The sequence below is a fragment of the Alternaria ventricosa genome (assembly GCF_023758065.1).
Source record: "Alternaria ventricosa strain BMP 2768 chromosome Unknown scaffold_7, whole genome shotgun sequence".
NCBI classification, from domain to species: domain Eukaryota; kingdom Fungi; phylum Ascomycota; class Dothideomycetes; order Pleosporales; family Pleosporaceae; genus Alternaria; species Alternaria ventricosa.
In genome coordinates, this window is record NW_026055687.1 from 1,099,579 (window position 1) to 1,123,892 (window position 24,314).

Here is a 24,314-nt window from a genome sequence, read left to right on the forward strand (position 1 = left end):
CAGCCTTCACCCACTTTCTCGACTACCGGCACCTTGATCGATGCGCCCTTTGCTGCAAATACGTCTTTACCATCTACGTTCTTCACGCCTGCCGACCCAGAAGTTGACGATAGGTCAGTAGCAATTATCCCCGGTGTCTCATCTCTCTCTTTCCTCGCTTCGGTGGCTAACAGCTCAACAGTGACGTAGACCCCAACTTCTGCGCTTACCACTTTCCTCGCTACCTCCCTGGACTGAGAGTACCTTGCAAGGGGTGCTACCCGCAACCGCAGTGGGAGGGTCAACGCGATGCGTGGATGAAGTCTTATCGCGAACAACATCCGGGATTCAAAGATGAGGATGTTGAGCAGTTAAGTGGCGTGGGTGCAATCATGGAACGATTTGGCTGATAGCCATTTCCTCATTGGAATGGAGACGAAAGAAAGTCGGTAGTCGGTATGAATCAGTGAAAAGGCTAAAACCGTTGACTGACTCTGTACATTTTGGAGGTCCTCCTAGATGGAGAGCGAACCTATAAGAAGAGGATTTGAAAAGTACTGATGAGAACGGGAATAAGTCAATTATCCTACCCATGCCATTCAGTGCTCGTACCATTGATCGTTGTCGTCTATATGTGCATCAATCGTGTGTCGGTCGTCATTCAATGCCAAAGCATGTCCAAATCGCTACAGCCGCTTGGCTATCTAGCTGGTGTCCATGTCATCGCCGCCCTTTTTTTCCTTTTCCACTGTCTTCTTGACTCCTTCCAGGAAAGCCTTGACTGCATCTCCACCGCCAAGTGGCATGCCTCCACCTCTCATATAGCCTCCGTTTTCGACATCAATGTTCAGTGCCTGGCTGACAGTCGGCAGAGCACCGGTCCTTAGCGCCTCGTTCAGACTGCCTAATGCTCCCCTCAGCTGAGGTGCCCGTAGGATCCTGCTCAGAACATCAATTTTCTCATCCCGACCCAATGTCTGTATGGCCATCTGCGCGGTCTCGGAGTTGGGGTCGATTTGATCGATGTCTTCGACTTCGGCTTCTAGGAGGAAAGGAATTGTCGGTAGTTGGGCACACAGAGCGTCGATGGTCTCGTCGGAAGCGTTCTCAATGGTTGTGAGAGTATGCGTAGGCCATAGGAACTCGGTGAGGCTAGCGAAGGGTTCTGACCCCCTTTGTTGTTGTGAGCTGCTGCCTGCGCTGCCGCCTTTGAGCGAGTTCATGAAGTCTTGCACAATGGCAGAGACATCACCTGATCCGGCACTGTCGACGCGTTAGCGAGCATGTTCAAGAGGATAGGCAAAAGCAAAAACGCGAAACGAGCGCCGCGGCGTGGCCAGTGGAAGACGTAGCATGATGCTTATTTTCTATTGTTGTACATGAGCAGCCAGTGCCAATCGCCATGTTTGGATGGTCTTATGCTTCTCCCAAAACGCCGTACCGTGACAGGATATCTTTATAGTCTTGTATAGAGCCGTTGGTAGCCTTCACAGCAGCTCGATTCTGTCCGGAAAGGTAGACTGCGCCACGACGCCGAATGCGATACAAATAGATGGAACCTACGCTCGACCACCATCGGCGCCCCCCTCTCGGGACTCTTCGCCTTCATCTCGGATATCACCGCCTGTGGCACCAGCACCAGCGCCTCCAGTGCTACCGTGGCGGTTTCGGCTAGATGGCTCTACGTCTTCCATGGTCTCATCCTCGTCATTGTTGGATGAGCTCGAGATACCTGCAAGTTCAGCCTGTACATCAATCTCCTCGCCCGTCAGAAGCAAGTCAATGACCTGCCCGATCTTGAGGTCGCGCTCGCTGAACCAACTCGCGCCGCGCGAGTGCTGCGACTTTGATTGCAACCAGAAGAGATAGCGTTGTGAGCTCGAGCTGAACTTGAGGACGAAGATGCGGCCGTCGGTGGGCGACTTGATGTTCTCGGGGTCATCAATGGAGTCCTTGCCGGTGTAGGGTTGGAAGGAGCCGTCACCGGGGATCATAATGAGGTCGAGGTCCGACTGGTCGAGCGAGCGGTCGCGTGGTCGCCAGCAAAAGTGCACGAATTCTGGATATGTAAGTTGATGAAAGGGCTAAGTTGGTTGCAAACAAACCATCTTCTCCTTGGTACAGGTAGACGTAGCCTGGTGTCGGTACTGGCTTGACTGTCTGCTGGTTGCCTTCTCCGCGCTGTGGCTATTGTTAGTGTCCGATCTGGGTTGTCAGTCTCCGCGACGCTTACAGTCAGCTCACACTGGCCGGCCTTGAAGGTGATGAGCGGTTGGATAGACATGTCTGCGGTGTGTGTCGGTGTTGGGGCAGTGATGTTCAGCGGCGGTACCGCGAGCATCGCCGCAAGCTGCAAGCTCCACGCGGGTTACGTAACCAACGGAACAACTCTCGGCCCGGTCGCGCGTATCGATTGGACAGCTTGGCACACACTCGAATTCACGAAAATACGATTCCATCGCCAACACCACCGACCAGCACTAACGACCACAGCGAAACGAAATGGCGGCCAAACAAGAGGACACGAAGCCCACCACCCAGAAGTTCTCCAAGGGGGAGAGGTCGATACCGCACCACTCGCAGAAGGCCAGCAAGTACTACCCTGCTGAGGACGTTGCTGTCCCCAAGAAGGTACGTTCGCGATAGACGATGGTTTGCACGGAAGAGATGGACTGCAGGGGTGCTGGGTGCATCCACTGCGACAGCATGCGGCGGGTGTTTGGGTGCAAGGACAAGAATCAAGACATCAATTGGAGCTCCGCTAACTGCGACTCAAGGCCCGCAAGTCTGTCCGCCCTGCGAAGGTCCGCCAGTCTCTCCAGCCCGGTACCGTCGTCATCCTCCTTGCTGGTCGCTTCCGCGGCAAGCGCGTCGTCGTCCTCAAGCACCTCTCCCAGGGTGTCCTCCTTGTTACCGGTCCCTTCAAAGTCAACGGTGTTCCCCTTCGCCGAGTAAACGCCCGATATGTCATCGCTACCTCTACCAGCGTCGACCTGAGCGGCGTAGACGAGAAGGTTGTGGAGAAGTGCAGCCAGGACGGCTACTTCACCAAGGATAAGGCCGCCCACAAGCCGGGTGAGGATGCTTTCTTCAAGCAGGGCGAGAAGCCTGAGGTACGTGCACACAATGCAAGAGCAATGCGACAATACTGACAAAAGCCACAGAAGAAGGAGACCTCCAAGGACCGCGTCGAGGACCAGAAGGCCGTCGACAAGGCTCTCCTGGCCACCATCAAGAAGGAGGCTCACCTCGCCGACTACCTCGGTGCCAGCTTCAGCCTCCGTAGCTCCGACAGGCCTCACCAGATGGTCTTCTAAGCGACGGATAACGATCGGGCATTCGGCGTTCAGTGCATGGGATGAAAGACGACTTCGGCATACTGCGGCTGTACTAGCGAAACAAGAATCGCAGCGGCACGGCAGCCAATTTTTTTCATGGAGGATTCCGACAAGGCATTTACCATAAGACTTTATATGAAGCGAGCGAATCTGAGACGGTCCAAAAGTGAACATTTGGTCTCCGCTTGCGTGATGTCATAGTTGGGCGTTCAATTGGCGCAGTATATACTGGGTGGTAATCGAGTACTGATGCATGGAATAGAGCTACAGACGTCACATTCTTCGACCGATACTGCGCCGACTGCCCACAAACTTCCAGCGACCAGACGTAAGGGTATCAGAAGCGACCGCTAACCAAAGACACAACCATCGAACCAATTGCGCCAATGCCATACGTACACAGACCTCGTTACATGACCCTAGGCTCGCCGCTTGACCTACTTACTTCCTTCCCCTTCCTTTCCTAGCCCTGCCAAACTTCCCCGCCAGTCCGTTCGCCGCTTCCCCCGCGCCATCTATAGCTTTCCCCGCCTTCTCCTCCACGTTGTGCTTCTCCATCTCCGCCTTCAGGTCCTCGACGACATCTTTACCAATTGTCGTCCCGTGGCACCAGTCCAAAACACCCATGCATCCGTAATTACCCTCTCCTTCACTCATCATGTGCGCGTCGGCGCGTCGTGCCATGCCTCGCAGCATGATGGTTGAGGGTAGGACATTGTACCCAGAGTACACGAAGGTCTCTTCTAGACTGAAGATAGCGATCAGGATCAAGTAAGTGAGGATATGCATCCGCAGAGCAATTGCTGGGAGGTATAGAGGTAGGAAGCGATGCAGGAGGTGGCAGATGGGGTGGTCGTAGTTTGCGGCAAAGGAGTAGGGGATCTTGATGCTGTGGTGCCAGCTCTGATGCAAGTCGGAGAGTGCGCCGCCGGTCGAAGAGTGCAGCAAATGTGTGTGGATATAGTATTGCAAGACCTACGACATGTCTGTTAGTACGTCTTTGTTAGGGAACGCAATCATGGTATCTTACGTTACGAGATAAGAGTCCGATGATGCCATGTTTGACCATCGTCCATGGGTTTGGTAGGTGATTCAATCCCCATCGACTGCCTTTGATAAGTAGCAGACTCCTCATCTGCAGTACGTCTGTGATCAAGAACTCGATACCCGCTTGCAACGCCACACTGAGCAGCACATTCGCACAGCTCCACGCAACCACCCTTCTCACTGCGCGTGCGCCACCCTTTTGATTGTTCGGAATACCCCATTGTCCCTGGGATTTGAACTCGATTGCTAGACTTGGTAGTCCGATATCGAATAGCAAGAAGATCAGGCTGGGGATGATGTAGAGAGATAGCCGAATGACTAGGGGCGCAACTAGCTCAAGTTGAAGAGGAGAATAGGATGCCGCGATTGTCGTCCATGCGACCGAGAGGAAGATGAGGTTCAGGCCTGTCGACCAGGAGGATAGCATAGGAATGGCTAAGAATGAGCCCAGCGGTAGGGCGATAGGCGCAAGGACGGAGGAAAGTAATGCGCCCATGCCGAAAAGAGCCTCAGATAGGGTTGGAGTATACTCTAGTGATGGAAAAGTAGTAAAATATGTTTATGCGCATCAATCATGTGAGGCGGGGATTCTGCGCGCGGTAGATGTTTGTGGGCTTGCGCTTGATTGCGATGTGAGCGATGACGTAGCGGCGGTTCGCGAACTTGGTTCACGCTGCGTCCGCGTGGAAACGCGTACGCGACGTAAGCGGGGCGCCCTGTCTTTCAAGAACCCATGTGCATGGACCCTGAACACGTCTCATCTTCCTTCCATCAAAGAGCGCCGGTAAGAATTTACGCACGAAAGCGATGTATTCTCAAAAGCAGAGTTGACTGTGGCGTTACGCCCACGCGATAGGATCGCCCAGTATTGCCCTTAGATTTCCATTACATCGCGCTGCCTCGCGCATTCATTATCGGCCTTCCGACGGCACAACCGAAACGTTGCCCTCATCCATTGCTTGCATGTCGTGCAGCAGCTCCATCCACAGGTTCTGCCCTCTCCGTACGATGTTTCGATCGGCCACTTCCAAGCTCGTATTCCGACCTATTTCTGCAGATCAAAGTGGTTTCTGATTTCCTCATACTTGGCCTTGTAGGTCTCGGCTTCTTCATACCGTTTCCTCCAGAGCTGTGCCTCTTCCTGAGCTGTCCGTGCTGCTATCTCAGCATCCCGAGCAAGACCCTCCGCAATCATTAGCCGGATGTTGAGATCGAAAAGCTTGTTTCGCAGCCCGGAGCCCTCTCGCTCATCAGCATCGTTGGATCCATCGAGCACCATGATCTGGTTCCCACTAGGGCTGGCCGATTGTAAATGTCCAGATTGGGCGTGCAGCTCAAGTGGGGAGGGTAGTGTCCGGGGCGTTATGGGATCCTCAATTGGCGGCGGACTGGGTGACGGGCTGCTGAGTACAGTGTACGATCGGTTTGGGAGTGGGTCGTTGGCGATCTGCTCAAAGAGATAGGGAGTCCTCCGTGGACAAAACGCTAACCTCAAGTGTCAGTTCCTCGGATTTTGTTAACGGCTGATCTTAGACATACGCTGATGATTTGCTGAAGCTACCGGAACACGACCAGCTTGTTGTGGATAGAGCGTGCCATGTAAGTTCGGAACCGGTGCTGATCTGTCCGCGACGGTGTTTGCAATAGCCTGACAAGCGTAAGGAAACCTGGATACGAATCTGTTGAAGACGTCCGACTCGTCGATCACGCCATTATTCCAACCTTTGGCAAGGAAGTAGTAGCGTAACACGGCATTGAAACACGCAATTTCCGTCTCGGTTTGGTTTGGTGGGACGAAATTGAACGGAAACTTAAAGTTCGAAGACGAGTGGTCCTTCTCAGCAGGAGCTAGTGAACGAACTTGAGGCTCTTCCTTCCGATTCTTGCCAATATATCCGAGCTGTATACGGCTACCTGCAAGCCACGCGAGGATGTCTGCTGGCTTCCCGGTCTTAGTATGAGTGCTGCCTATCACGAGGCTCTTGAAGCTGTTGTCGTGGTTGTACCCGCGGACGATGTTGAACTGTACATGGAAGGCTCCCGCATCAGGTAGGTGCTTGAACTGGTCAGGGAAGTCTCGGATTGCCCATGCCTGTACGTCCTCGAGGGTGATTCCGGTGGGCGCCATGATGTGGGTAGGTGCGATCTGAACGAATGGGCGTGTTGTTACAAAGGTTCTCGCAAGGCGAAACGAAGCTGTGGAAGATTGCGCCTAAAGTGGGCTCATCTTCATCGTGATATGACGACTGAAGATACCGGAAGTGGTTAGTGGCCTCACCGACGCGCGCCGATGAAGGCGATTGAGGGAGGAGCGATGAGAGGGAAGCAGTGGACGACCCCACTTCATACAGCTACGCGAAAAGTGAGAGAGAACACCTCATTTTAGTATCAGATCTGAGGACTGTGGTAGACTTTTGATTTACTGGTAATGGAAACATGGGCGTTTTGGCAGACCCATTGGTAAGTGTGGTCTTAAGAACCACCAAGCTTTAGTTCTCGGGCAAGATGATTGCCTACTGAGCGATGCAACAACCGTTTCCTCTATATTACGCGCATCTCTTCCTTGTCATTCCGATAATATCCCTTGCTTGTCGCACTTTCCACGTTATACCTTCCGAACTTTGAGTAGGCCAGACCACTTTCTATGTACAGGTGAAGGCGTCATCTGCAGCAAGCATTACTCCAACTTTCTCTGCTACCCCCAAAACACAGAGCTGTGGCAAGTGGCAATCCTCAGGCTCACTGAACGGAGTCCATAGCGCTGCGGCGTTTCTCGAACTCTTCCTGCTTGACCAAAGTCTCTTGCTTTCTCATCTGTGTCTCCAGCTCTTCGACCTTCTCCTCTAGCTTCTTGATGTGAGCCATAGCTGACTCATTCGCGACCCTATGCAGAACTGTGGCATTTTTTGACTTCATAGCAAACTCAAGCATAGTTTGCAAGTTTTTTCCCAGGCCGCTGTTTTCTTTCTTGAGCTCTTTGTGCTCAGTTGATAGCTTTTCAGCTTGACCTTCGAGTAGAGCAAGGTCCCTGAACAGAACTAACACTGCTTCGAGAGCTGTGTTGGTGCGATCTAACTGGACTGCCTTGAAGAAGAAACATTCATTCCAAAGAGTCTGGTGCTGCTGTTCCACGTCATCCCGCTCCTGAGTAATGGCATCAAGCCGGTCACTCATTGCCTTCTCTCTGCTTTCCGAAGCGCTCAAGCGTACTTCAAGGGTAGCAAATTTGTCCTCGAGACGCTTTGTCTTCTTTTGTCTCACACGCAGCTTCTTCATCTCGCGTTGTAGATTGGCGATGTGGGTATTATCGTTGAGGGCGCTGCGCTGCTGGTTCTCATTCAAGGCACGGCTTGTTGTATCGTTGTTGTTGTTTGCGTTTCCTTCCTCGCCGGATCGCTCGTGAGCGCCGCTGAGATCTTGGGACGTCTCCGATGACTCAGGAAGTCCACTGATACGTTGTCCGGAAGAGCCAGGAGCTTCTTCCGGGGTATCGCCTGTTGATGATCAATAATTGTGTCATTCAAAAGAAGGAAAGTTCCCTACTGCGCGTAAGCGTGATTCTGGACATCCGAAGTTGTACGGTTGATTCAGAAGCTGTTGTATTGCCTGCGATAGATTAGACGCTGTCAAATCAAGGTGCACCTCTGACCTACCCTCTTCCAACAGCTTCTGATGCTGGCGCTGACATGCGCGTGCAAAATTCCACTTGAACATCTGACCGTCACATTCTAGAGCCTGTATCACACCTTTCGCCGCAAGGTAGTATCTGATGGTCGCCTCTATCTCAAGCGCGATCTCGACAGGGGTGGGGCATTGACGGTCATCCAGTGAACACGAAGCGAACGCGTCCAAGAACGTTGGCCCATAGTCTTTGAGCCATGTGAGCAAATTAAACTCGCCGCCAATTTGCTCACCACGGATTGGACTGGCCATCAGAGAAGACTCTTGAATGAACGCAAGTACAGTGATCTCTCCAGTGCCAGGCCAGAGCCACTCGGCGGCCCTGCAAGATGGGTCGAAGCTCGTGAATGCGATAGCTTTTAAGATCGTGGATGTCTCAGCCTTCTCCAGAATATATGTCTCGAGATCGTCCGGGTCGGGTAGGGCTTCAAATTCGGCAGGGAAGACGGTCCTCGCCCATTCACGAACCGCCAGAGCGTCCTTGAGCTGACACGGAGGCGTTTCAGGATCCTGCATGATAGCACCGGGTAGCGAACGTCGGGTATTCGGTGTGAGAAGGCGATGTTGGACGGCGAAAAATATCGTCCAATGTAGTGTCAAGGGCGAGGAGACTGTGCGAAACTAGTGGAATGTGTGGTCGTTTGCACTGCGCGCTCGGTCACCGCTTTTCAAACATTTTGCGCGAGCGCAATTCTGCTTTAGGAAAGAGCATGTTGAACAACTAGTCCAATTCTCCATGCAGGAAATGCATACTTCGTGATTCCTGTCTTCTTTCTACGTCTTCACTGAGCTCTGATGGGAAGGCATCTTGATAACAGCCTTCGATGTACTGCCACCCTCAGCCAACGCTAGGTGATACTAGCTGTATATCAGTGAAAGCACTTGACAGCCGATAATGCCAGAAAGATTGGGGATTCCATGAGTACATTGATATGGAAGCCGGGACAGTAGCGAGCTTACGGTGTGCCTAGATTCTTTTGCTGGCCTCCCATCGTCGTGCGTAGTTCTCTGCCATTTTGACATAGAGAGTGGTCTATGAGTGAGGCGGCTCAATCAATAAAGAAGATAGACATTCCCAGGTAGTCCTAAACGTGGCAGGTAGACTCGCGTGTTTTGGCTTCCGAAGCGGAGGGCGAGAGAGCGAGAGAGAGAGAGCAAGAAAATGCTGTCGCCAGCAAAGGTGACATCGCAGTCTACCCAGGTAATAGCTTACAGACGCGATACTAATGAAGCTATGCTTCGCTCTGCCAGGAGCCTATCCCACTTCAAGTGGAGTGTTCTCTACTGCGCGTACCTAGTGGGGAGAATGCAAGGTGCACAGATATGCACGTGATCAAAGTGAGGAAAGAGAAAGAACATCATAGATACTTGAGAGATGGCGCGCAGCCCAGCAGGCCGATGAACGGTGGGGAATGCCCGCATGGCTAACTTGTAGCATTGATGATCATGTCGCTTTGTAATGAACACGCCCTACCGGGTTGACACAACGTTGACGCGCCCTACGAAGTACATTCTAATAAAGGCCCATGCGGTAATGCATCAGGAACAGAGAGCGACTGCGACTGCCGCGTCTGAAAGGCAGTCGCAAACTGAGACGATAATGACGTGTGCGGGGAGCGGGGCTGTCACCTCGCAGCTCGCTCGGAATTAACGCCGTGTCCGCGCGTATTTATCATCAACAGGCATGCCTCTCTTGAGATTGCTTGCTTGAAATTGAGCCGACCATCAGCCCATCTTTTGTGATTCATGACGCTGGTATCGCACACTCTGCGCTCGACGAATCTACTTTCCAGATCGACAACACGACTCGCAGCCATCAATTCGCATATTGCTCCAAAAGCATCCATCATCAGAACCATGTCTTCACTCCCGAAGAGCATGAAGGCCGTGTACATCGAGAAGACCGGTGGAACAGAAGTTTTGCAGTACAAGACTGATGTACCGGTTCCAGAGCCCAAGGAAGGCGAGGTCCTGGTCAAGAACGAGTTCATCGGCATCAACTACATCGACACGTGAGCACTCCTGTCCACCTGCTCAGAAACCAAAGATTTCATGCTAATCTGTGACCAGCTACTTCCGTTCTGGTGTATACAAGCCACCACAATTCCCGTATGTTCTCGGTCGGGAAGGTGCTGGAACCGTTGCTTCCGTCGGACCCAACGCACCTTCTGATCTCAAACCGGGTGCGCGCGTAGCTTACATGGGGCAATCGGCCTACGCAGAGTATACTGCTGCACCAGCGAACTACACAATTCCGCTCCCTGATTCCATCTCCACCAAGACAGCCGCCGCTTCGCTTCTCCAGGCACTAACCGCCGTAACTCTAATCCGTGATGCTTACGAAGTCAAGGAAGGCGACTGGATTCTCGTCACCGCCGCAGCTGGCGGCGTAGGACTATGGCTCTGCCAGTTGCTGAAGGCGGTTGGCGCAAGAGTCATTGCTACAGCTAGTACAGAAGAGAAGAGGAACCTGGCAAAGCAGAACGGCGCAGAGGTGCTACTGGAATACCACGAGGACAACCGAGACGTTTTCGTGAAGAAAGTCCTAGAGACAACTGGAGGTGAAGGTGTGCACGCAGTCTTTGACTCTGTGGGCAAGTCCACCTTTGACAGCTCGTTGTCTGTTGTAAGGAGGAAGGGTACGATGTGCTCGTTTGGAAATGCATCGGGACCGGTTGAGGGTTTTGCTCTAGCGTGAGTCTTTCTTATACTATACATGTGAGAAAGTAGCTGACATATCGTCTAGTCGCTTGTCAGCAAAGAACGTCAAGCTCATCCGTCCTACGCTGTTTAATTACATCGCCACTCGCGAAGAATTGCAGACGGCGGCAAAAGAGCTGTGGAACTTCATCGAGAAGGACGGACTGAATGTCAAGATTCACGACGTGTATCCGTTGAGCGAGATCGTGCGTGCGACCCAGGACATCGAGAGTAGGAAGACGACTGGAAAACTGGTGTTGACACCGTAATTGGTGGGCTCGTAAGAAAGTATCATGAACTGCCTATACGAAGGGCATGGGAGGACTGTATTAGCTCAGCGCTTCCAGGAACCAAATGTTCTGCTCCTCGAATACAAAGATTGAAAGCCTTCTCCACTCGAAATCAGTCGACGCCATCGCTATGCGCCGTATTCCGTCCAACGCCAAATTCCATGTGATGCATCTTGCAAAGTTCCGCCAAACTCCTTGTCAAGATGAACAGAACCCTCAGCCCATGTTACCGACCATTTCTTCAAGCTCTACGCGCTGTGACTGAACCATTCCAGAATCCCTGCTCATAAGTACGTTGGCGATTTCCTTGACGTGGCAAGTACATTGTGCGCAGCCATCGGCACAGTTCACATCGACAGGCGTATGTAGCTCAGATGAAGTCATCGCTGCAACCAAGGGAGTCAGCTGGCTCCGCTATTATATCTTCAGTACGCTGATAGGAGTGAAGAGGAGTTGTAGGGTAGAATTGCTTACTGTCGTTCACGGCGTAGCTGTCGTGTTGGACATCCTGAGCATCTTCCTGGTGGTCAAGCGATTCCTGAGCGTCGACGAAAGAGTCCTCGCCATCGTCGGTGTTCTCCTCCTTCTTGACGATATCCTTGGGCTTAGGCTTGGGAATGACCTTGATCTTGTTCTTGCCGACCTTCGCGCGCTTGGGCTTGGTATCTAGTAGCTCATCGTCCTCATCTTCGCCCTCGTTGTCTGGCTCAGGCTTGATCTCGGTTTCCTCATCGGTGGTGGCGAGCTTCTTCTTCGGCGAGGTACGCTTGCGCTTACTGATCGGGGTAGTTTGAACGTCGTCCTGGTCGTCGCCGGAAGAAGTGGTAGCCTTGCGAGGCTTCTTGGCGGTGGACTTCGGAGTACCTTTGGCCTTGGCGGGTGTGTTCTTGACAGGCGAGCGAGGAGTGCCTGCATCGGGGGCGGTTTCGTTGTCCTCGAATACCTTCTTCATGCGGGAGTAGCGCTTGGATGCCGCCCCAGAAGTAGTATTGGCCTTGGCTGCGATTTCACTCCAGTTTGGGGGCTACGACACTATGTTAGTGGTTCTCGGACTATGTGGCTGGACGTGAATTGGTGCTCACCTGAGTTCGCTTGTGGTGCTTGACGCAAAGCCAAAGAAACTGGTACGTTGTACCTCCAGGCGCCTCGTTCCTATCCATGGACTGCCTGAGACGCGACCATCGCTTTGTCGCGGCGCTTTTGTTGAGATCGAGCGCGGCGGAGACGGCATCCCAATCGATCTAGCATGAGTAAGCATATGGGGCTTGTTGAAGATGCGAATCGAAGAGGGAGACGATGAGACTTACGACGGGGCTGCCATCGTTGGTCAGGACCAAGTATAGATAATTAATGTTCTCTGCTTCCGTAGGCATCTTGAAGGTGGTAGTCGAACAGAATCTTGATGAGGGAAAACTGCTGGCAAATTTGGTACAAGTTGGAGCGTCGTTGTCCTAATTTCAAGCGAAATTGTTGGATGTAGGAGTGAGAGAGGCAACTAACAATTGTAGTCAGCTATAGACCCCATTCCCTTGGTGAAGGCGAGATCTCACAAGGCAACGACAACAAGGGACACGCTAACACACTTAGCGCCGTTTTCAAGCCGGCATAGAGAGATTAGTAGTGATGAGATGTCTGAGAGAGTCTTGGTGAGAGTGGTAGGCAGCTACGGATGAGGTAGTAGCGGCGGAGCTTGACAAATAAGGGCTTATGTTGCTGCGACGATGGATGCTAGACGCCCTTGTTGTATCAAAAATGTTTGCGAGGCGTGGCATTTCGTTGTTGTATGTTTGTCAACAATTATGACACCCCCAATCCCACAGGCTGATCTTCTTCACCGTCCTGTCCACTGATTCCATTCCCGACCAATTCAGTGAAATCCAATCCAACCTCCCTGAGCATCTCTGCATGTTCATGTGCCAATCTCAAGCACTCGTTCCACACATTTCCGCCTTCGTCCACGCTACTCAGTTGCCTTTTTAATAGTATGTTGAATTGGTCGATGTGCTCTTTCGACCACTTGACGCACGCGGACATGAGCTGTTGTGGGAAGCACTTCTGATACATGTCGACGGTGTTCTTGATGATGGTGAAATAGATGTAGGAGATCTGGAAGATATAGTCTGGGAGATTGCCTTCGAATATGCATTGCCTGAAAGAGTCAGTGGGTGATGTGGATTTTCATGAAGTGAAGACATACCGCGTGCGAGTTCTGATCAGGTTACCGCGAGCTTCCAGATAGGCTTCTCGTGCACGGTCTTCGAAGCCTAGTTGGACTACCCAACTCACGTGTTGCCTGACAGAGGTGAACCAGTTGTTGTGCTCTACCATGTGCTTGACCAAAACATTCGCGAGCTTCGCAGCGCGCTCATTGACCTTGTAGGTGACGATTGTCTTGGCCATCTCATTGCTTCTAATGTTCTTTGCAAGTGCTTTGAGCCGGTCCACTTTCTGGACAGCGTCCTGGAAATGTTGAAGCGCGATCTCAATGTCCAAATCGTCTAGTTGACTTTCTACCCACCGGATATTGCGCTGTTGTCCGTCAATGTCAACAAAAGTACTGACTTGTTCGTTGTTGATGCCGTCCGAGAGATTGTCCAACAACTCTGTCCTGTTCATGAAAGCAGGGTCGCGTGAAAGAAGATGGCTGTAAGAGTCTTGCGTTCGGTCTTTCTCCTGTACATCCGCTTCTTGGCTCTTGCGCAGGTCATCCTTAGTCTTGCGGAAGGTAGCAACGAAAGCAGACTTGTCACCACTGTCCTCCTTCTTGGTGTCGTACGTGAAAGATTCGGAGCCAGCGCGTATGATGATGCGCTCCTCCGGGGTCCGAATCACCTGGGTATCTTGCAAGGGGAAACACCTCTGGGCCGTAAACTCCATATTTGCTCTGTTGCCATCACGCTGTCCGGGAACATCGTTGCGTGCCTTTTTCTCTGACGCGATAAGGAGATGATCATTCAGTAGCAGTAGCCTTACTCTTCGTCTTGCCTTGAGGGTTGCAGAGTCCAGTTCGAACCATCTCGTTGACTTCCACACGATATATCGTCCGGGTATGGGTGGTAGATACTTCTGCGAGCCCTCAACGTCCCTGTACAACTGCTGTAGCTGGCCTGCGCGCAATTGATTGAGATCTCCGATCGAACTTCGGTTGGCTCTTCGCGAGCTCGCGGCGTCATTGGCGGCACCCGTAGCTGATGCTGTCTGCTCCAAGGTAGTTGTTAGGTCAGACATCAACTGACGAAGCGTCCGCATTTCGCCCTTGAGCTTCTCTGCTTCTTTACTGATCTTGATAAACTGTGTGCGGTTTTGGTATACGTTGTGCTGGAGGTCGAGCGATGTACGATGCTTTGTCTTGCGCAGCTCGTCCTGGTAGCGGCTGATGTCTGCTTCAGAGGCGTCTGCGAGGATAGTTGATACATCTGTGCGAGTCAGCATGCAGGCAACCACATCACCATATGTTGGCCTTACATCGCTCTACTTCCAGGTTGGGGTCCCGCAATGCGCGCGGGTCGACTTGCAGGACCCGTCCATTGGAGCTTCCGGGCGGCCGGCCCTCTCTCGTCTGGCTCTTCTCTCTGTACTGAACAGGCATTTGTGGCATCTGCGGCATAGGCTCGCCATTCCCGAAGTCGCTAGGCAGCGTTGTGATCTTTTGGGAGTACCTCCTCTTGACGAGATCCGCCGTCTTATCTGGCCGCTGCGGTCTTGGTTGCGATGGAGGGCCATCCTGTCTGGTCCTCGATCGGCTGGATTCGTTCGAAGGGCGCCCGGAGCTTGGGAGTGAAGCGGCGGCAGCAGCAGCGACGCCTGCGGGCATGGGCGCACTAATCTGTCGCGGCGCGCTGATGGTGGGCGGCGGCGCGTTCTTCTTGCTCTTGTCCCCCCGCTTCTTGCGGAGGGAGATGCCCTTCTGTTTCTCCGACATCTTGCCTGCAAGATCCCCCGATTATCGTGGTGTAGGAGCGCAGCACTTTATACAAGGATGAAACGGAACAGGTGCCCTGCAGTCTACATCAGCATGAGGACGAAAGCTAGCCAAACCCCAACGCGACGCAGGCTTCTAGGTTATTTACCTTTAACACTTGTCCAATTCCTGCGTTGAATGAGGCGGGAGTGGAGTGGTGGTCAGTGGTAGCGAGGGCAGCTGCGCCATGAGTGCGCGTCCGTGGATGTTGACAGGTACTCGTAGAGCCCCGTCATGCGTGGAGCCGCGGTCTCGAGTGTGAGCTCGGGCCCACTTTGGTGAATCGTGCCTTCCCTGAACACTGAGAAAAAGTTAAACACCACACCACATCACCGCCATCACCTGCCGCCAATTCCAAGGGCTCTAGCTGCTCCTTCCCCGCCAGATTGCGCTTTTCACTCGCACGAATCGCATCACCACCATGTCCAACTCGTCGTTAAAACCATCGACCATTGCGGCCATTAGCGCCGGCACCATCGTCACAGGCCTTCTCGCATACGCCGCCTACTTCGACTACAAGCGACGAAATGACCCAGGCTTCCGCAAGCAGCTCAAGAAGGAGTCGAAGCGAACGGAGCGGGCGGCCAAGGAGGAGGCCGAGGCACAGGGCGCCGAGCAGAAGAAGGCGATCCGAGAGGCGGTAGAGCGGGCAAACGAAGAGGGCTTTCCCAAGGACCCCGAGGAGGTAGAGGCGTACTTTATGCAGGAGGTTGCGCAGGGCGAGGGAATGGTACAGAAGGGTATGGTTCAGTTTGGCCCTCTTGGTGGGACGTGGTGCTAATTGTTTGCCAGGTGCGGATAACGTCGAGGCGGCGCTATGCTTCTACCGCGCATTGAAGGTCTACCCCAACCCGCGGGAACTGATCAACATCTACGACAAGACCGTGCCCAAGGTACGTTGTTGCTCTTCGCCGTGAATTGGCCATGGCCCGCTAACACCCGACAGCCCGTCCTCGACATTCTCGCCGAGATGATCGCAGTTGACACGTCAATCCCCGTCGGCGGCAGCAAGACGCCGTCTGAGGCTGGTTCGGCAGGCGACCTCGAGTAAAACACTGCGACGATAGTACTTCGATAAATTCAGCAAGCATTCTTGGACCCCGCTCCACCTGATGACGGCCCCTGTAATATTCTTGTGTATGGATCAGCATCGGCGCAGTCGGTCAATTCTACGGCCGGCGTTCTGGTTGAGCATGATTCATCTGGCTGGAGCGGCGTTGGGATAGATGTGGGCTTCCAATGCATACAATCCAAACAGCACTCGGCATCTCTCCATTGACGTCATGCAGTGGTACGCATGGGTACGCACTGGTATACTACAGATTACATTTCCGACGTTAAGATGCATGCGGCCCATGCCCGAACGCCTTGCTGACAATGACTTTCTCAGACTTGCAAAACATCATCCCAAATAATTACAGTACGCCCTTAAGCGAATGAACCGAAGTTGATTGCCAAACGGCTATGTCTTGTTTAACATGAGCACGAGTTTTCTTGCGGTGGCTGGCTGGGGTTGATGTTCACGTCGATCACTGCATATTGGATTAGCATGGCGTTCACCGCAACGATGTATACGAGACGTACTCTGACTCTGCCCTTGTTGGCCTTCGCCCTCCATGCCCGGTAACGCCTGCGCGATTCTCTTGAACAGTGCCTTTACGTTGTGTCCGACCTTCGCGCTCGTCTCGATGAACATCAAGTTGTTCTTCTTGGCTTCTTCTTCACCCTGCGCTGTTGTAACCTCGCGCTTGTCGTTCAAGTCGGTCTTGTTGCCCACGAGCACGATAATGACATCGTTACCGCGCTCGCCTCTGACATCGTCTACCCATTTTCTTGTGTTTTCAAACGTCTTCTTGTTTGTGATGTCGTATACAACCACGGCTACGCTAGAATCGCGGATGTAGGAGGGAATCAGGGACCGAAATCGTTCCTGGCCGGCGGTATCCCAGAGCTGCAGGCGGACAGTCCGATCTTCGAGGTACATGGTCTGCGGCGAAGATTAGATGTTGAACTGGGTTCCCATATCCATGGCGGCTTTGCAGTGAGCATACCTTGCTTAGAAAGTCGATACCGATGGTGGCTTGGTAGGTGTTGTCGAACGAGTCGTACATGAAGCGGGTAATTAGAGACGTCTTTCCCACTGCGAAGGTACATTAGCACGTGTGTCGCAAACCGCTGTATCTGCGATAGTATGCATACCACTTTGTTCGCCCAGGAATACGAGCCTGCAGCCGGTTAGTATACGAAGTTGGTCTCCGCCGCGGAGGACAGCTCACTTGAACTTCTTGAGCGGGTTTGAGTAGCCCGACTGCGCCATTGTGACTGAAGGTGGTAGATTTTGGGAGAATCGAAAGTCTCGAAATGTGTTATCGCAGAGTATCAGAAGCAATATCCCGGCCGTGTGTCTTGGTGGGGTGTCGTGTCTGAATAGGAGTGTCGGTCGAATCTGGAGGCCTGGCACCCTGGCGGCCAACACCGACTACCGAGTGCAGCAGGGGTCCCGGTGGGTCCAGCCCGTGCGCCGCTTTGCTGGTCGGAATTTTGGGTCGAACTTTTTGCGACAACCAGCAACCCCACAACTACTTGAAGCACAGCAACCATAGACACCATGGCGGACACCGAAGCAGCGCCAGCGCAATACAAACAGTCGAGTCGCAAAGGCAAGAAGGCTTGGCGCAAGAATGTCGATGTCACAGAGATTCAATCCGGCCTAGAAGATGTGCGCGACCAGATCATTCAAGGGTGTGTACCAAACACAATACAAAGTCGATGCATATACTAACGCCTCTACAGCGGTGTTATCTCTGAGAAGACCGCAGACGAACTTTTCGCCGTCGATGTCCTTGGATCGGCTGAGATCCAAAAAGAGGTCGCGAAACGACACAAGCCTCTCAAGGTCGACGAGATCCTCGCTAAGCGCTCTGCCGTTCCCGCCGTATCCACCCGCAAGCGACTCTCGGAAATCACCGAAGATGGCAAGAGGAAGAAGGCAAAGGTATCGGGCAAAGAATACGACAGGCTGAGGGCGATTGCATACGGAGGCGAGCAGACCAAGAAGGACGTCGTACAGACTGCCGACGCCGCCTACGACCCATGGGCAGTGCAAGAGGTCAAGGAGGATCCTCGTTTCTCATACCTTGAGAAGAAGAAGCCCAAGGTCGAGCCGAAAACCCTGAAGCACGCACCCATCTCGCAGGCAAAGACCGGCAAGGCCATCCCCTCAGTCCGCAAACCTACCGGTGGAAAGTCGTACAACCCCCTGCTGGAAGACTGGCAAAACGAGCTCATGCGCGAATCCGACAAGATTGTCGAGGTTGAGAAGAAGCGCCTGCAAGAGGCCCGCGAAGAGGCCGAGCTTATGGAGAGAGCTGCTGCTGAGACAGAATCTGACTCAGGCGAGGAGAGCGTGTGGGAGAGCGAGTGGGAAGGTTTCAGTGACAATGAAGACAAGCAGGCCAAGAAGAAGAGGCCAGAGAGGAAGTCGCTGTCACAACGGAACAAGATCAAGAGGAGAAAGGACGCGCAAAGAAAAGCGGTCCACGAAGCAAAGATGAAGGCCAAAGAGCAACAGGTCCAGGAGATCAAGAGATTAGCCAAGAGCGTAGAAGAGAAGGAGAAGGCGAGAGCCGCTGTGAAACAAGCTCTGGAACAGAGGAATGCAGAGCTAGCGGGTGAGGAGGACGATGGCGAAGAATTGGAGCTGAGGAAGAAGCAGTTTGGCAAGGCACCGTAAGTACCTATCCACGTTCCACACATCGAACATCTACTAATCGACCACAGTCTACCAGAGGCCCCGCTCGAAGTCGTTCTACCAGACGAGCTCCGCGACTCTCTGCGTCTTCTCAAGCCAGAGGGCAATCTGCTCAAGGACCGCTTCAGGACTTTCATGCTCCAGGGCAAGGTCGAAGCCAGAAGACAGATCCCATACGCCAAGCAGAAGAAGTACCACGTGTCGGAGAAGTGGAGCTACAAGGACTGGCAATTGCCCAAATAGACAGATATGGACTGACGGGCCAGTACCGACATCTGTGTTGATCGGCGAATGCACTTCTTAACGACCACTACAATCTTTTGTCTCGTATTTGTTTCTTCGGTGACTCTCTTACTCACGCATTACTATTGTTAGTTGGGCAACGCTCGTCTGATCCTGACTTTTCCGACTTTCACCACATCCAACAGAGGGCTAGAGCGCGCTTTCCCGTCGTAGCCTCAGTGTCACAGTGGGCCACCAAAGCAGCGCATCTACGACCCTCCTTAACCATTCTACCAGTAAAATTGCAGAAATTATGTCGCCTGCAGGCGTGTTTGCACGGTGTTTGCTACCTTGATACATTTTCTGCACGTTCCCTGATAGGTCTCAGACACAGACATTGTCTCAAATCCTCTCATCTGCACTGGAGATATATTTACGTCCACTCATCACCCGCGATAGCTTCTTCACATCACCGTTTCTGCTTGCTCGAGTACTCCAGATACCAGGTCCAGTGTCAAAGCGACACCATGGCTGCCCTAGGTGAGACAGTACTGTTTCCTCATCCTGTCACTTTACTGACTCATCATAGGCCCTTTCCGATGCTCGAACTGCAATGAAGTAGAAGATCCTGCCAACCCTCTCAAGCGCTGCAGCGGCTGCAAAGTCCTCCGTTATTGCTCTCGAGCCTGTCAGAAAGCGCACTGGAAAGGCATGCACAAGGAGCGGTGCAACAAACCCCGTCACCCCATGGACGAGAATTGGCCTGAACAACAAATGCCCGCCCGCATCTACCCGCACAACACTCACCTCAGCTGCGTACCCGGAGGACTTCATGAGTCTGGCAGCGATGGGCTCAATAAATATGCGACAGTGAGGGATTACGGGCAGGTAGCTACGTGGCTCGATGAGCTCCTCCTGAAAAAAGACGAGCCGACAACTTACAAGCTTCTGATTGAGAGCTTCCGTGCTTGGGATGAAGTGAAGCGCTGTGGCCTCGGTGCGATGGTAGATCCGAAAAACTCTTACAGGGACGGCAGTGTCAAGTACAACACAGGCTATCTCTTCCAAGGAGTCCTGGAGCATATCGCCAACGCCGAGAAGATCGCAGGGACTCTGCCTTCATGGTGGGACGCAGAGAAACGAGAAGCGTGTATCAAAGTCGCCAAAGAGATGTATCACTGGGATGATCTTCCTGGAGTGGGCGTCCCCATGGAGGTCAACGAGCCGTACCGTTACGGAGGCCCGCCATTGAGACAGCCACTGCGTTCGTTGGGGATGAAGATCGAAGGGATCGGTATGGATGAGGCGCTTTTGCGGGGATACTGGAAGGTGAAAGAGATGCCCGGTGGACGCATCGCTCTGCATAACGAGGCCGACCCTAGTAGCTTCGATTGAGTGATCCTGCAACCCTTATGCCCATGCTTGAAGATTGATTCTACGGGATCAATACGCAATGCGTTCTCAGTACCCCTTCAAATAGATTTAGCTAAAACGACATTGAAAATCTGTCTTTGTGATGTTGAGTCCAGTGTGTCAAAGTGATCAAGTGAAAGCAGAAGGACATGACGGCAAAGCAGTACCCGGTATCCTGGATTGTGGGGTATGCAGCGCACGGGCTTCTACGCGTCATCTCACGAGCGAGCGAGACAGCTTTGACACTTCGATCTACGCGACTTGTCGGTGGTGACGAGCTCGTGCTTTGACTAATTACTCCTATTCTCGATGTAATCTCTTAGTCCCCAATGCGGCTCAATCCCGACAGACGAACCTAAGCATGCCATCCACCTCCCGCCGCACTCAGCACGCACAAACATCCAACAGCGCCGACGAAAGCTCTCCCAAGTTCACGCCCTCTCCACGCTCCTCACATTCCTCCGATGGCCTGTCCATGATACACGAGCCGAACTCTTTCGAACTACGAACGATCACTCCACGAGATGAACCCGCATCGAAAGAGGGGCTGGGAGAGGAAGACGAGGGCTTCCTTCCCAGTATACGGCGCGCCTCTTTGGACTCTGTGCAGAGCTATGAGTTGTATACCCCAGATGAGGATCGCACAGTGCTCAAGAAGCTTGATCGGCGGCTAGTCGCGTTCATGGCCTTGTTGTACATGCTGAGCTTTCTGGATCGCTCGAGTGAGTACTTTCTACACCCGGAAGGCTCTTGGGGAAGACATGTACGTCAGATACGCCCAATGCCGGTCTGGTAGGCTCCGCGACGTTTGCTGATGTATATCATAGATATTGGCAATGCGCGCATAGTTGGTCTGGCAGATGACCTGAAGCTCAGTTCCACGCAGTATGAGTGGTTACTGTGGGCATTCTATATCACATACATTCTTTTCGAATGGATGACACTACTGTAGGTAGTCGCCAGTTACAAACGCTGCACTGCTAATCCCGATAGGTATCGTATAGTGCCGCCGCATATCTATATATCTCTATGCATCCTTTCTTGGGGCATAGTTGCGTCACTCCAGGCAGTAGCGACATCCTTCGGGTTCCTCCTTGTGCTGCGAGCCCTACTTGGAATCAGCGAAGCAGCATTTGGACCTGGCGTACCCTTCTATCTATCCTTCTTCTTCCGCCGATCCGAGCTTGCCTTTCGAACCGGACTCTTCATCAGCGCCAGCCCCCTTTCAGCATCGTTCGCCGGAGCACTGGCCTACGTCATCACCAAAGTCGGTGAACATGGCCCACTTAGTCCTTGGAGACTACTCTTTCTTCTGGAAGGGTTTCCTTCTGTATTAATTGCCGTCTGGGCATGGGACTTTGTACCAGATGGACCAGGACTGGCGAAGTGGCTAAGTCCCAGACAGCGCGAGGTTGCGGTAATGAGGCTGAGATCAGAAAAGGAGAGCGAAGATGAAGACCAAGAAGAGAAGTACCAGGGTGGACGAAGAAGAGGACGTGTGGACTTTCACGAAGTTCTACAGACCCTAAAGGATCCGAAGTCTTACCTGACAGCGCTCATGTTCTTTAGCTGTAACGTGGCTTTTAGTTCCATGCCCGTGTTCCTGCCGACCGTAATCCGAGATATGGGCTGGGAATCCATTACAGCACAAGGACTTTCAGCTCCGCCATACCTCTTCGCTTTTGTCGTCGTTCTCACGACTGCATATTACTCCGATCGATTGCAATCACGCTCGACGTTCATCATGCTCCACTCTGTCCTAGCAACGATCGGATACGGTACTATTGCTATCTCCGGATACCTACAGTCTGACAACACCATGATCCGCTACGTCGCGCTCTATCCCGCTGCCGCAGGCTTCTTCAGCGCTATCACTATCATCATCACATGGACACTCAACAACCAAGAAAGCGACAGTAAGAAAGGCACCGGCATGGCTCTTCTGAACATCATTGGTCAGATGGGCCCGCTGGTTGGCACGAGCATCTTCCCAGATGACGACGGTCCTTACTACGTCAAGGGCATGAGTATATGTGCAGGATTTATGCTTCTGGTCGGCATCCTTGCTGCGATACTAAGGTGGGTGTTGACAAGAGAGAACCGAAAGCTGAATAATGGTCGCAGTGTAGAGTATGCCGGTATACCGTTGGATGAGGGTGGGAGCATGAGAAGAGAAAGGAAGAAGTTTACATTCATGTTGTAGACGGGCAGCGCACCCCCGATTGTCACCGACTTTATAATCACACCCAGAATCTAGGAGATTACCCACTTCAAGACGACCATACCTTATATTTGACCACCATCATACAAAGGCGCAAAGCGTCTATTGAGTTACTTCGCTATTCGATTGAATCCAGTCCAAGGAGTCGCACTGCTCTCGCGCCACGGGCACCGGCTCAAGTCAACCTCGTTATAGGCGGAGAATCTGGTAAGGGAATCGCGGCAGGGTTCAATGACCTCATCACCGGAGTAGGCGGGAAAGGCGCAAAAGGCCAAGTCGACGGGGTAGCTTCCAAATCGTGCTGCCGCTCAGAATTTCGTGACACTCCGGATTGGAAAGTCGGTGGCGGTGGACGGGTGTGAGTAGGCATTGGCATCTGCCATGGTACCATTGGTTGCAGATAGAATGGTGAAAAGTGGCCTCCGCCGTCCTGTCCATGCCAAGTCTGATTATAGGAACGTGGACGTGATCGTTTTGGTCGAGATGCACGATGACAGCAGAAGCACATAATGATTCCGATGACAATACATGGGATAAACACGGCCATGAGGATGATACCTGCTTTGTCTCTTTCGCTCATGGCTGAATCGAGTACTTGCACCCTGGTACCTGGAAAGTATACGAGACAAGTGGAAGAGTATTGAGCAAGTGCAGTAAGATGGGACTCATGCACTATCAACACGGGCATGTTAGACAAGCTATGGCTACACTGATTGTAATAAGCGTTTACTGATAACGCACCGAGAGCTAAAACGGGCCTTGATAGGCTATAAACCATTGCCATCCCTTCTGAAAACACACCCTCTGTTAGCGTTTGGTACTTCATGCATTCGATATAGTGCGTGCAAGCCTTGAGCAGAATCCTACGCCATCCCGACTAGAAAGTAAAAGATCTCTTTGGTCTTCTCGGCCTTCTCGCTTGGGCCATCATCTCCCTTTCCCGCGGTCCTCCGATATGCTCATGTGTAAGATCCAAGTCGTCAAATACTGATTCAGGTAGGTCCAGTGCGCCTTCATCCCTCCACCCCCACTTTTGCGGTCTGATCATCTCGGGTGTGATATCCAATCCATCGTACAGCTCACTCAGCATATACTGTTCTCTTGTTTGTCTTCTAGAAGGCACGTATCTTGTATTGGTAGCGTGTACTCTTGGAGCGTGTTGAGGAAGGCCGAAGTCGTATCTGTATGACGCATATCTCTTGGACCGGGTCTTGAACGGTTGTTTGAAACGTGGACTGTAATATGCTGGATCGAATGACGGGGATGTGTAATCAGTCCAGTTCGTATCCACTGTATACGATCGCGTTCGCCTTGGACGCTTTCCACCACGTTGAAGATGGCAGTGGCAACGAAGACATAGGGCGGCAATGGCTATGATCAAGCGGACGAACACGGCTACGAAGATGACGCCTATCAGATCCCTTTCGTTCATCGCTTACGGTCGATGTGGACAAAGCTCAAACGATGACAGTAGGACACTGACGCTAGTGTTATAACAAGAAGCCACAAGATGGCAGCTGTGCAACTAAGACTACTGTCAGGTTTGTGATTGTGCTCGTGTCGTTTGGTAAATCGGACATTCGTTGTGATGGGCAAACCCTGGGCTTGCTGACGCTGTTGGAAAACCATCACAATGTTTGTGATAGACAAATGGTGCTAACGTGCTAGGGACTATCAAGTTGAATTATCAGTAAATAAATTGACAATCTAA

General features: G+C 52.5%; 13 protein-coding genes across 13 annotated transcripts; 6 read left to right on the forward strand and 7 right to left on the reverse strand.

Moving 5' to 3' along the window:
- Positions 1 to 683: 683 nt before the first annotated feature.
- J4E93_005141 (uncharacterized protein) lies at positions 684 to 2,263 on the reverse strand (the record flags this gene model as incomplete). The annotated part of the gene is made up of 4 exons (XM_049343064.1): positions 684 to 1,242; positions 1,543 to 2,038; positions 2,085 to 2,160; positions 2,213 to 2,263. 4 exons carry the CDS (start codon positions 2,261 to 2,263, stop codon positions 684 to 686), a joined length of 1,182 nt encoding a protein of 393 aa, XP_049200064.1.
- Positions 2,264 to 2,481: 218 nt separating this feature from the next.
- Positions 2,482 to 3,296, forward strand: J4E93_005142 (uncharacterized protein; the record flags this gene model as incomplete). Its single annotated transcript, XM_049343065.1, has 3 exons — positions 2,482 to 2,610; positions 2,757 to 3,092; positions 3,144 to 3,296. The coding sequence occupies 3 exons, from the start codon at positions 2,482 to 2,484 to the stop codon at positions 3,294 to 3,296; spliced, it is 618 nt and encodes a 205-aa protein (XP_049200065.1).
- Positions 3,297 to 3,758: 462 nt separating this feature from the next.
- On the reverse strand, positions 3,759 to 4,860 carry J4E93_005143 (uncharacterized protein; the record flags this gene model as incomplete). The annotated part of the gene is made up of 2 exons (XM_049343066.1): positions 3,759 to 4,292; positions 4,348 to 4,860. The coding sequence occupies 2 exons, from the start codon at positions 4,858 to 4,860 to the stop codon at positions 3,759 to 3,761; spliced, it is 1,047 nt and encodes a 348-aa protein (XP_049200066.1).
- A 549-nt stretch (positions 4,861 to 5,409) lies between these two features.
- Positions 5,410 to 6,492, reverse strand: J4E93_005144 (uncharacterized protein; the record flags this gene model as incomplete). The annotated part of the gene is made up of 2 exons (XM_049343067.1): positions 5,410 to 5,833; positions 6,032 to 6,492. The coding sequence occupies 2 exons, from the start codon at positions 6,490 to 6,492 to the stop codon at positions 5,410 to 5,412; spliced, it is 885 nt and encodes a 294-aa protein (XP_049200067.1).
- Positions 6,493 to 7,103: 611 nt separating this feature from the next.
- Positions 7,104 to 8,561, reverse strand: J4E93_005145 (uncharacterized protein; the record flags this gene model as incomplete). The annotated part of the gene is made up of 2 exons (XM_049343068.1): positions 7,104 to 7,858; positions 8,018 to 8,561. 2 exons carry the CDS (start codon positions 8,559 to 8,561, stop codon positions 7,104 to 7,106), a joined length of 1,299 nt encoding a protein of 432 aa, XP_049200068.1.
- Positions 8,562 to 9,902: 1,341 nt separating this feature from the next.
- J4E93_005146 (uncharacterized protein) lies at positions 9,903 to 11,014 on the forward strand (the record flags this gene model as incomplete). Its single annotated transcript, XM_049343069.1, has 3 exons — positions 9,903 to 10,057; positions 10,116 to 10,739; positions 10,792 to 11,014. 3 exons carry the CDS (start codon positions 9,903 to 9,905, stop codon positions 11,012 to 11,014), a joined length of 1,002 nt encoding a protein of 333 aa, XP_049200069.1.
- A 391-nt stretch (positions 11,015 to 11,405) lies between these two features.
- Positions 11,406 to 12,408, reverse strand: J4E93_005147 (uncharacterized protein; the record flags this gene model as incomplete). Its single annotated transcript, XM_049343070.1, has 3 exons — positions 11,406 to 12,059; positions 12,118 to 12,276; positions 12,343 to 12,408. The coding sequence occupies 3 exons, from the start codon at positions 12,406 to 12,408 to the stop codon at positions 11,406 to 11,408; spliced, it is 879 nt and encodes a 292-aa protein (XP_049200070.1).
- A 424-nt stretch (positions 12,409 to 12,832) lies between these two features.
- Positions 12,833 to 14,957, reverse strand: J4E93_005148 (uncharacterized protein; the record flags this gene model as incomplete). Its single annotated transcript, XM_049343071.1, has 3 exons — positions 12,833 to 13,184; positions 13,233 to 14,451; positions 14,501 to 14,957. 3 exons carry the CDS (start codon positions 14,955 to 14,957, stop codon positions 12,833 to 12,835), a joined length of 2,028 nt encoding a protein of 675 aa, XP_049200071.1.
- A 460-nt stretch (positions 14,958 to 15,417) lies between these two features.
- Positions 15,418 to 16,047, forward strand: J4E93_005149 (uncharacterized protein; the record flags this gene model as incomplete). Its single annotated transcript, XM_049343072.1, has 3 exons — positions 15,418 to 15,736; positions 15,789 to 15,889; positions 15,943 to 16,047. 3 exons carry the CDS (start codon positions 15,418 to 15,420, stop codon positions 16,045 to 16,047), a joined length of 525 nt encoding a protein of 174 aa, XP_049200072.1.
- A 422-nt stretch (positions 16,048 to 16,469) lies between these two features.
- Positions 16,470 to 17,313, reverse strand: RAB6B (Ras- protein Rab-6B; the record flags this gene model as incomplete). Its single annotated transcript, XM_049343073.1, has 5 exons — positions 16,470 to 16,528; positions 16,581 to 16,983; positions 17,048 to 17,136; positions 17,196 to 17,221; positions 17,273 to 17,313. 5 exons carry the CDS (start codon positions 17,311 to 17,313, stop codon positions 16,470 to 16,472), a joined length of 618 nt encoding a protein of 205 aa, XP_049200073.1.
- A 291-nt stretch (positions 17,314 to 17,604) lies between these two features.
- Positions 17,605 to 18,990, forward strand: J4E93_005151 (uncharacterized protein; the record flags this gene model as incomplete). Its single annotated transcript, XM_049343074.1, has 3 exons — positions 17,605 to 17,738; positions 17,790 to 18,725; positions 18,777 to 18,990. The coding sequence occupies 3 exons, from the start codon at positions 17,605 to 17,607 to the stop codon at positions 18,988 to 18,990; spliced, it is 1,284 nt and encodes a 427-aa protein (XP_049200074.1).
- An 811-nt stretch (positions 18,991 to 19,801) lies between these two features.
- J4E93_005152 (uncharacterized protein) lies at positions 19,802 to 20,364 on the forward strand (the record flags this gene model as incomplete). Its single annotated transcript, XM_049343075.1, has 2 exons — positions 19,802 to 19,805; positions 19,841 to 20,364. 2 exons carry the CDS (start codon positions 19,802 to 19,804, stop codon positions 20,362 to 20,364), a joined length of 528 nt encoding a protein of 175 aa, XP_049200075.1.
- Positions 20,365 to 21,802: 1,438 nt separating this feature from the next.
- Positions 21,803 to 22,585, forward strand: J4E93_005153 (uncharacterized protein; the record flags this gene model as incomplete). Its single annotated transcript, XM_049343076.1, has 1 exon — positions 21,803 to 22,585. One exon carries the CDS (start codon positions 21,803 to 21,805, stop codon positions 22,583 to 22,585), a length of 783 nt encoding a protein of 260 aa, XP_049200076.1.
- Between the last annotated feature and the right edge of the window lie 1,729 nt (positions 22,586 to 24,314).